The sequence below is a fragment of the Larus michahellis genome, chromosome 7 (genome assembly GCF_964199755.1).
Source record: "Larus michahellis chromosome 7, bLarMic1.1, whole genome shotgun sequence".
In the NCBI taxonomy this organism is placed as follows: Eukaryota; Metazoa; Chordata; class Aves; order Charadriiformes; family Laridae; genus Larus; species Larus michahellis.
The window spans coordinates 50,802,302-50,813,427 of NC_133902.1; the positions used below are offsets into that span (position 1 = coordinate 50,802,302).

The 11,126-nt window shown below is 46.4% G+C and overlaps 1 protein-coding gene across 1 annotated transcript; it reads right to left on the minus strand.

Moving 5' to 3' along the window:
* Positions 1-282: 282 nt before the first annotated feature.
* Positions 283-9,912, minus strand: LOC141746763 (5-hydroxytryptamine receptor 5A-like). Its single transcript, XM_074595841.1, has 2 exons — positions 8,935-9,912; positions 283-1,094 (listed from the first exon to the last, which is right to left on the minus strand). The coding sequence occupies exons 1-2, from the start codon at positions 9,715-9,717 to the stop codon at positions 762-764; spliced, it is 1,116 nt and encodes a 371-aa protein (XP_074451942.1). The 5' UTR covers positions 9,718-9,912; the 3' UTR covers positions 283-761.
* Between the last annotated feature and the right edge of the window lie 1,214 nt (positions 9,913-11,126).

Below are 11,126 nucleotides of genomic sequence, written 5' to 3' on the forward strand. Positions count from 1 at the left end.
GAGAGCCTGAGCCCCGCAGAGTAAGAGGATAAAATGCCAGGTGAAACCTCTGCGCTAGATCCTCCTCCTGCGTGAGCAGGTGTAAGCATATTACCAGTAGCTCTAAATGATTGTACACTTGGTTCTAAAATGTCACTTAACCCCAGGGGACACAACTAGCCTGTATTTCACCAAGACTTCCCGTGCTGCTTGTTAGAGAACATGCAGCTCTTCAGTCATACTAGGGTGTGGTTTTGAGCTGTGTAGACATCCATTTTCATTTCACATCAATGCAACAACTGATTGAATACAGCATGTTTATTCCCTCCTTTCCAAATAAATCTCAAAAATGAAGCCAGCAGCCTGCCCGTACAAACATTTCAGTATTGCTCCATTAGCAGTTCCCACCAGTGCCTTTGCTAATGATGAGCAAGCTACAGAATGGCACCTGTAGCTGGTTAGATGAGATCAGTCCGGTTAGATTTGATAGTCATGGTATTAGCCAGTGCTTTGCTTGCAGACCTTAACACGTGTTGATTCAAAGAGCAGACAGGAGGTATTCACTGCTTCGAGCTTCTTTGCCAAACCCTGGAGCAGCATATATGTATTTCCAAGAGGGAACTGTAAACTGTCAGTAGATTTATATTCAAACATCTTCCATCTTCTTCATTGCTCCTAAATCCTCTTAAGTAGCTCTTGCGCATGAAAACTGTACATATCGCAGGCATGTGTCTCTCAAGAAATCTCTGTAGTATGCAAGAAAGGAATCATTTTCACCCCTTTTATCTCTGCTTTACAAAAAGGTTCTTGAAGGCATTGTTGTAATTTTTGTTAAATGCTGTATAAATGAGAGGATTAAAGAAAGAATTGGAGTAGCCAAGCCAAAGAAAGATGCTCTTCCAGATGGGTGGGATGTTGCAGGAACAGAGAGGACTTATTAATTCTGTGACGAAGAAAGGGATCCAGCACAGTACAAAAACTCCAATTAAGATGCCAACCATCAGAGCTGCCTTTTTCTCTTTCTGTTCTCTCCATGTTTCTCCGTCTGTCTGGAAAGCGATAGCTGCATGACGAGCTGTAAACACCATCTGTGGTTCATGCGAAGCTTCCTTCACCTCAAAACAAAAGCAAACATGGATTTTTACCAAGACAGTTTGTTTGAGTGAAGTATTACTTTTAAATGACAGCACGACATCTGTGCACCTACGACAAAAGGCCCCAACTCCATTCCTTACATGCTAAAAGAAAGAAAATGCCCCAGAGTGCCAAAATTACTAGACTTCTCATTATGTTGGAAAAGCTCCTGAGTGTGACTGAAAAACAAAGCTAAATAAAGAGTAAATGATGCCGTGTGTGTTGTGGGCATTCTTTTTCAGTTTATTTTATTGGATGCCTTGATACCTCGTAGGAAATCAGGTTGTTGAGGAAGGCTAACAAAGGCACGTGCCTTCTGCCTGTCCCTAAAGTAGACTCCCCTACACTGCTACATGACCGTTAGGTTTTCTCAGGCCTGCATCGTAAATTAATTTCATTCCATTGCAGACGCTTTGTGTCATCTCCCTAAGGTGTAAGGGAGGGACCTGCAACAAATGCCTGGTCTTTGACTAGAACATAAAGCTATTTTCTTCAGACTAACTGCCTGGATGCAGAGCTCAAAATCCCATCCCTGGTGGGTACAGGAACTTGGCACTACCACTTGTTCTGCAGAAGGGACAGAGAATACCCCAAAAACCTCTGCTAAATCTACAGGAATATTTTCCCATGAGACCCATATTTAACAAAAGACTGGAATTTCAATTAAAGTAAAGTTTTAAGAAATGGGTCTGCTTTTTGGAAAATGCCGATACTTCATCACCACCACCACTTCCCCCCCCCAAATCTTAAATGCCTGAAATAAAATTGAATACTTTGGAAATATTTCAGTGGAAAGTAAACCCATCAAGGAGAGTCTCTTATGAAAGACAGAACTTAGGTGCCTTCTGCTTTTCCTTGGCAGAGGCTATCTCATCACAGGCACTTCACCCTCCTGGAGAGACACGGAGCCATGTATCGCACCAGCTGCAACCTGGTCACAGTGCCAACACAGTATATGACAATGGGAGCATAAGGATGCACCCGAAGTGACGTACCCTCAGGCACTGTGCCACCATTGTGAATTACCTTATAAAATTCTCTGGTAGTAATCAAAGAAAAGCTTTGCTGGACAAGCAGCATTTTCTGGTCCTCATTTTCTCTTTTCTGTCACCTGTCCTCCTTTATTTCCCTCAGATGTACTTGTTATTTTCACCAGAAGTACTCCGTTGCCAGAGAAAAACACCATTTCAATCAGCGTTCAGTAAAATCTCCAGCTTCAACAGAAGTTACACCAGAGAGGGGAAAACGTCAGCTACTCCAGTGAGTACAGCACAGAGCCCCAGATGGCAGCGAGACTGTGGCAAACAGGTTCTGGGCACAAGTTATTAATGTGCTTAGGGTCTATCCAGAAGAAGATACTCCCTTGTGATTTTAATATGAAGATTAAAGTATCTGCGAGTTTAAGGTTCTTCTAGGTGCTACAGTTAAGAAGACAACGCAATAAAATAAACAGTTTAAGGATGCAACCTGAGGCTCTAAAATTTGCCTAAATGGTAAATCACAGGCACTGCAAGACTTTGACACCACTCCAAAGATGAGTTGTTGTTGAATTAGCTACATATTCCACATGCGAGTGCCACCTTTGTACAAGCTTTGTAATAGATGGAGGGCCTCTATTTAATATGAGAACAGCAACTCGGAGAGGGAAGCACTGGCAATGGCTAGACAATCACTCTTCGAGATGGATATCCTTGTCTTCCCCCTCAGACATGAGACATGGCTGCAGAATGTAAGAGCAGCAGATTATGGGCACAGGCAAATAATGGAGGAAAATGAAAATCACATCTGTCCTGACAATTAAAATAGGACACCCCTCATGTAGCAAGGATCACACCATTTGTCTGCAGAAGGAGTTGCTCTGCACATCCTTAATCACACTCTGCAAAAAGGGATGAATGTATGACATGAGGACAAATTTGTGACAAGCAACCCTGAAAGATTACGTCTTAGCCCTGAGGAATAGCTACATAAGTATGCCTCTTGGGAAGAGCCATACAAAGGACTTTGTCACTAGCATCGGGCATAGTTTGGTACTATATTTAACCTTCAACTCTCACTCAAAAGATAGAGCTTGCAGTGTGCCATCATCAAATCAGAGCCTTTTCTTTTCAGTACTTCAGGTTTTAGAAGGCTTGTGACTGAACTGCAGAATTTACTAGTAGCAACTCTTTTATCACTTAATTTCATATGGTGAGAAAAAGTTATTTAAATTATTTTGATAAAAGTCCTCAGGTATTTTCCCTAATGAAGCATGCATTTATAGCCTGGTCAAGCTCCTTCTGAAATCACAGGAGTTTCCACAACTCTACTGGTTGTTAGATCAGGCCTCTGAATACAAAAGAGCAAGTGAAAATAGATCATGGTGTTTTTTCGTATATTACAGGACAGCAGTTGTCTTCCTATCTACATAATTTCTACTTTCTCTGTTGTCATAGCTGTTTTTTCAATTATTTTTTGACTAGTTCTGCCTGGGGCTTCTGAATGATGTTGTAATAACAGTAATAATAATAATAATAAAAGCGCAAATAGCGGTCTGGTGCTTTAGGAAAAATAATGGGATCTCTCATGGAACCTTTCATTAAGTAAACTGTATAAATATCCCTGGCAGACTGGAGATATTTTCCTTCAATTTTCCATAAGAAATCCTTTGAAAAGGATACACAAAATGTTCTTGAAAAGGTAAGTAGTATCCTGCTCAGGAAGGTCCTTCAGCCTGTGCCTTCAACAGGACTCAGACAAGCATTTAACCTTGGGAGCTGTATGAAAGCTCAGCTTTCCGTGATCATCAGTGTCTAATGCTCACCCTGTAAATTGCTTCCAGCTGACCAGCTGCACACGCTGTGAATGACCCTCACTCAGTTGGCGCTCCATCAGGCTCGCCCGCCACGACACCAGCCTCTCGGGCATTCCCGGCGTGGGGTACCGTTCCAAGTGCCAGCCCCCGGCATGAGCGCTGCCACTTGGCAGACCTGTGATCCACTGGCCAGCTGCTCCTGGCCTGCACCATCACAAAAGGAGCCAGACTTTACACAGGGCTTCTAGCAAGGCCCGGTGCTCAGTGCTCCTGTGCTCAATCACCCTGTAAACACGTCAGCTTTGCAGTTCTGTGCTCCCTCCCTGCTTGGTCACCATACACACCTGCTACAGGACTGCCAGCATCTCATCCTTGCTGTGGGGCCCGATTCATCAGGGCACAAGTCCACTAGATTTTTGAAGTTAAAAATTGATTTAATCTGAAGTGCTGTTCATATCAGAAAATATGTATCAGAGCATCTTGCAAAGATGGGAAAGTCCAACCTTTCATTATAACTTCAATTTTTTTTATTTTATTGCTCTCTATATGATTTGCTGCAGACCTGACTCATCTCCCTGGCCTGGCTGGTGCAAGATTATCCTTGCTACAACTATCAGCCCCCAAGACTATGTTGTCAAGGCTGTTTGTTATAAGCCAACCCACGCAAAGTACATGGAAAGTAAATTAGTCCACTGCAGGCAAACACTGTTGCAGTACACAGTGCTGGTGGGGGAACCATGCTACAGGATCCTCCCCTTATGCAGGACTGGGGTAATCCACGGCAATTTGGCATTGTCTGAACAAGAGCACAGGCCAAGAAGATAATGTAGCTCCTTTCCAGCGTTGTCACTTGTGATCTTCCTGAACTAAACACAGCTCTGACTATACCAAATCTGCAGCTTCCAGTGCCAATCCTGGAGCCTTTGCATGACTCCAATTTCTAACCTAAGTCACAATACCTGACTGTTATCCCTGTACCACGTGGAAGAAAGGACAAGCCCAACATAAAACCTTTCCCCCCATTTTGGGCCTACTGATGAGCACTAATGAACAGGTTCTGATGGGGGAAAAGATGGTCACAGACTGTACATTAAAGCAGTCCATGAAGACGACCAAGTTCATACTGGGGACATCTCTCATATGTGAGTACCTCTGCACGGTGTCACATGCTGTTCTCACTCAGTGGCTAGCAGCACACTATGCACTGGGCACAGATTTCCTTCCCTCCGTTCAGGCTCTGCTCCAGGAGCAGTAGGGAAAAAAGATGGTATGATAGGACTGCTACTCCAGGTCCAGAATTAGGTTCTAAATTCATGAAATCAGCTATTTCGAGGACAACAGGCTCTGCAAAGTGCAGAGACAACCTCTTCCCAGTGAGAGTGTCATGAAGAGAGTGAAATGAAGGAAAAGAGCTCTCAAGCACAAATTCTTCTACAGACACAAAGGAGTTTGGTTTCAGAATTCATTCCTCTCTACATTGATCAGCAGTAACAGTTCAATGCCACTTCTGCTGTTTGTCTATTCCCAGTACATTGCTACTACTGAATACCTGTATGCTCCCAATTCCTGTGCTCCTGGCGGCATTATAAAAAACATGCCACCACAGAGCTTCTGATGAAATCCCTTGATTTAAGATGTTCCTTAGAGCTTTAGTGATTGCTATTACTTGTCCTTCATGGCAGGTACTCTGTGTGTGTTTGTACTATACCTCCGGGGTCTGCAATAACTTCTGATTTAAACAACAGTAAAGATGATAAACATCAATGAAATCTGGCTTACTATCACAAATTCAGAGTTTTGCCTATTACAGTGTGATTCAGCAACGAAAAAGATCATTGCTGCCTCAGTGAAGCTTTGGCATACTTCTTGGTCTTTGAACAAGAACACGAGAAACTGAAATGCACAACGAAGGATCAAAACATAGGAATGTCTACACTTTCTTGGATGCTCCACCAATATGACACACAGTACATTTGACAGGGAGAAGAACACCTGCTTTCTTTCACAGGATTTTCTTCTGTAGACAGGAATAGCTCTGCATTTCTCCCAGGAAATCACTAGGCACTCCACTTTGCTTCCTGCCTCGTCTTTCTCCTGTGTGACATCTGCTGCCACTCTTCTGGACAGCTGCACTTTGTTTCCTGACCCATCTCTTCTACTTGCACAGTCAGAGGCAGAAATAAAAAATAGAAGGCCTGTGACTCCTGCAGAGAAAATGAGAATCTGTTTTCTCTCCCATGTTGACCTGACTGGTTTCGTGGGTTGGAAAGGCTGAACAGGCCAAGGCACAAACCAACACTGCACCACTGGGGCTCTGGAGCCTGACACTATCTAAGTAGTGGGAAGGACTCTCACGAAACTGATAAGGTTTGGATCAGGCTTAATTACTCATACATTATACACAGTACTTTGAGAGGGGAGGAAAAAAAGTCAAAACCAACTAAAAAACCAACCATCAACAGAACTTGATTTCTAACACCTCACATCGAAATTTAATCCTGACCCTGCAATTGCCACATGTAAGTAAGCCTGACAATCAAATTCTGCCATCCTTGTTCTTGCTGGCAAAAGCTGTGCTACAAGTGACTTCATTGATTTAAAAGGGCACTATCCAGCAGTATCTGCTGTTTTTCAAGCAGTCTCATTTATTTCAGTTGGACTATTTACAAAGAGAATTACTACCTACTGTCAACAAGGTATGAGAGAGCATAGCTGTCAGTGTCAGTGATGGTATGTCACTAGTGTTTTTTATGAGGGTCATTCACGTCAGTATTGACTGTAGAATTCACTTTTTAAAGTGTTTCATAATTAGCAAACAAATAATGATAAAAGCACCAGCCTAATTTAGGGTCCCAGTTCTGCATTTTTATTGTTTCAAGGGAAGGTAAGAAACAAGCTCTCATTAAAACTACAAACACCTCAGGCAATGAGATCAGATAAAATTTGTAAGTCTCAGTCTCTTAACTTAGAAAGAAAACTAAGAAGAAATGCATCCTGAATGCCACCAGCTCCCTTGATACACAAGTTCATTTAATATACACACGCGCAGCTGGGCATGATGATGTAAAAGGTGATGAGTGAAGGTGTGGGTGCATATCACAAAAGTCTTTTTACTTAAGTCAGCAAATGAAGCTGCTGGGACAATGGGTAAGGTTGCCACTATATACCAATTGCAGATTCAAGAATCACTGTTGTAAAAGGAGAAGTTATTATGTCAATCCCTGCCAATATAAGAAAGATTAAGAACTACTGGCTTGAGCATTTGCTGGTATTGCAGTTAACAGCTATAATAGCAACCCCTCCAAAATGGGTATTCAGCTCATGCTGGCAGGAGCTCTTTTGTCAGTATAGCCTAAACTAGCTTCCAGACAGTGCATCAGCAAAAAAGCACTTACCTGCCAGCCTAGCTGTGCCCACGCAAGGGCTTTTGCAGACAGAACTATGACAATTAGGAGCCAGACTATTTTGTGTTAAAACTGACATACCAACAACGGGCTAAAACTGAAGCAGCAATGCCTCCGCTTTATTTAGCTTCCCAGAATTTTAGATTCCAAACAACTAGTCCTGTATGAGAGTGTATGTAAAAGATAAAGCATACAAATATGCAGTTAGCTTTCATGCTTGGAAAGATTATACATAACTCCAAGCAATGCATTCATCATACTTATAACAACTTGGAAAGAAATTTGGTGCAAACAAGGGAATGAAGGCCATAGGGAAAAAAAATGCCACTAGAGGAGCCATTCTCATCTTTTCTAACACATTTTCTGCTTTTGCATAGAAGACAGCTTCATAAATCAATTTATATTAAAAACATCTTCAAGACATTAGGATCCAAATATGCAAGTCTGACCACATATAATTGCCAGTGCTGTCGTCTCTTGCTAGAATCAGGGGACACAACTTACAGACTTTAATTCATGACCATAATAACGCTTCCCACCATGACTCCAAATCAAAGTTAGAGGGATTTAGCAGACGAGTGAGGGTCTGCACAATTAGCCCCGATTGAACAGAAATGTTCCATATCTCTTTAGATATCTCTAACATCCACACAGCTCGTCTTTCGTTATTGGGAAGGGACTGAACTCAGCAAGTACTACATGCAATCACAAAAATGTACTATAAAGAATCAGTTCCTCCACAGTTAGGAGCGAAAGTAAGGATATGTGACAGAAAGCAAAGGGAGTTTACAGAGAGCACTACCGAGCAGCTTGGCGACACAGCACGGCTGACAATACTGTCATGCAGAGACCCTGACTTAACGGGACACTATGGGCTGACCCCAGCCCTTCCGTGGGGACACAGCTTTTCTGTCAGCTAGTTGTATCCCCAAAATGAATGAGACCTCCCACCTGACAAGGGCTTGCAGGATTACTGGCAACGTTTGGGATAAGGAGGAGGAGGAGGAGGATGTGGTTTTTAAGACAGCTGGTAATTTTAAAATAGTAACAATTCATTGTGCATAGCTTCAGTACTATGCAGTGAGCAGTATGTTTCCAGTATTCAAGGCAATATAGCCCAAGCACATAAACAAAGTGTATAATTTACTTGTTAAAATCTATTCAGACACTGATAGATCCCACACAAAGTCCGTGCTGGCAGGTAATTGTATACTCTGTATACAACCTAGGGATCTGTTTATGTCTTTGTTTACCCCAGCAACACTGTAAAAAAATAAAGAGAAAAAAACCCCAAGGAATCTTAAATTCAGACTAAAGAGATGATTTTTAAATGGCTCTCCAGACTGGCAGTGAATGCACCTGTCACTTACTTTTATAGCCCACTTAAGAAAAGAATGAGAATTAAACTCTTCTCCAAGAGTGTCACTTTTTGACTGGCTAATTACTGCTCATGCCTGGTCTGTAACAGAGCTAAATTCTCACGAGAGCCCCAGCGCATGTCTCAGTCTTCTCACTATGCCAAAACCACCGATGCCGGTGTGGTGGCTGGCAGCAGAGGAAAAGCAGGAGCACAGGCGCCTGGGGGAGGCAGTGGGGGCTCTTCTCCCTGTCCCCCACCCTTACCTGAGCAGCCTCAGGCAGGGGCATCACAGCGTTCCTCCTGCGGCCCCCCATGCGGAACTTGGCTGCCTTGTAGATCTTCCAGTAGACGAAGAGCACCACGCAGAGGGGCAGGTAGAAAGCCCCGCCGGTGGAGACGATGGTGTAGGAGGGCTCTTGGCTGACCTGGCAGCGCTCCTGCTCAGGGCTGTAGGTCTCCCCCCAGCCGAAGAGGGGGGCGAGGGAGATGGCGGCGGAGAGCGCCCAGGTGAGAGCGATCATGACGTTGGAGATACGGCGGCGGGTGAGCAGCGTGTACTCCAGGTGGCGGGTGATGGACCAGTAGCGGTCCAGGGCAATGGCGGTGACGTTCCAGATGCTGGCCGTGCAGCACAGCACATCGAAGCAGACCCACACGAGGCACAGCTCCCGGCCCAGCCGCCACCGCCGCCCGGCCGACAGCTCCTTCACCAAGCTCAGCGGCATCACCAGGGCTGCCACCAGCACATCCGACACCGCCGTGGAGGCCACGAGGTTGTGGGGCACCCGGTGGAAAGCCTTCACTCGCAGGATGGTCGCCAGCACCAGCAGGTTCCAGAGGAAGGTGGCCACGGTCAGGAGCACCAGCAGGGTCAGGATGAGGATGGTGAAGATGGAGAAGGGCTCCCGGCTCCTCCACGTGCTGCCACCCACCAGCGCAGAGGCAGCCGAGGAGGCGTTGGCATCCACGTTGGCCGACGAGGTGTTGGCACCCATGCTGGCCTGACACTGGCCCCGTGGGGTGCAGGGGCTCAGGGTCTCCGCCATGCCCGGGACCGGGGCTGAGCCCCTCACTACTCCCGCACACCAGCACTCTCCCCCCTCCCGGCCCCGATGCCGGCGAGCGGGAGCCCACGCCGGGCTTCCCTCAGCGTCTGGCCGCCATCGCAGCCCGCGCCCCCCTCGCGGCGCCGCCACCCACCCGCCGCCGCCCACCGCTTCTCACGCCCATAACCGGGCGGCTGCGGCGGCGAACAGGCACGGCGGCGAGGGGCAGGCACGGGGGGGCGGCACCGTCGCTCCCGCCCCGCCCCGGTGGCCGCCTCGGGGGCGGTGGCGGAGCCCCTCCGCGTCCGCCGGCGCGCTCGGATGTGGAAAGACGCCGCCTCCGCCGCCTTTTCCTCAGGATGTCCCTGAGGCGGCGGGAGACTTCCTTCCCCTTACGGCCCCCCTGAGGCTGCGGGACCCCCACTTCTCCTCACGGCCCCTGTGAGGCGGTGGGACACCCCATTCCCCTCACGGCTGTCCCGAGGCGGCGGAACCCCTTCTTCTCCTCACGCCCCCGTGAGGCGGCTGGACGCCGGCTTCCCCTCACGGCCACCCTGAGGAGGCAGGACACCCCCTTCTCCTCACGGCCCCCGCCCCCCATGTTCCCCTTAGCGCTCCCGCCGGAGCGTCGCCTTGCCTCGCCTCAGGCAGGCGCCCCTTTCTCGCCGCCGCCGGTTGCCTGCATCCGCCGCTGCCTGCAAGGTTGGTGACGGTTTTAGTGCTGGACACGAGGTTATTTCTAGGCTGCAGCATTTAAACGGGAATTTTTCGAGTTTAAAACAAACCCCCCAAAACTCTGAAATTCTCTTAAATTTGTTAAGTGGCCGGGAACATCTCCATCTTTATGGCTGTTTCGGGCAGGTTCATGGCACGGTTTCTTTACTAAGGGCATGTGCCCAGCCTTTGAAAACGTGCCCTTCTCCTGGCCCTTTCCAGTTACTACCCTCAAAATCAAGACGTTTCAAAAATAATTTTAAACATGTTACACAACCTCTTTTAAAGGTTGTAATAGATGCGAACAGGGTGGCACACAAAAAGGAGACATAGTGATGAGCTTTGTCACCTCCCGAGTAATAAATGGTGACAAGTAGTGTGACAGGATCATAGAGTGACCTGGGTATTATATCTAAGGTGTGTTTAAGGTACTATATCTAGGGTCTTTGGGTGGTATCCTTTATCCCAGCCTGCTTTCATTCCCGGGGTCCTTTACAACCTATAACTAGCATGTTCACCCGTAGTCTGTTACTAGGACAAGTCCTTTGTTTCCCCGCAGTCTGTTACTAGGACAATTTCAGTGGAAGTTACTGGACAAAACATAGTCTCTTTTCCCTTGCCAGGTCATATGGTGCTGTTGACAGATCTCCAAAGGGTTTTGAAGTTCTTGAGGGTCAGAAGAAAAGACCAAAGAA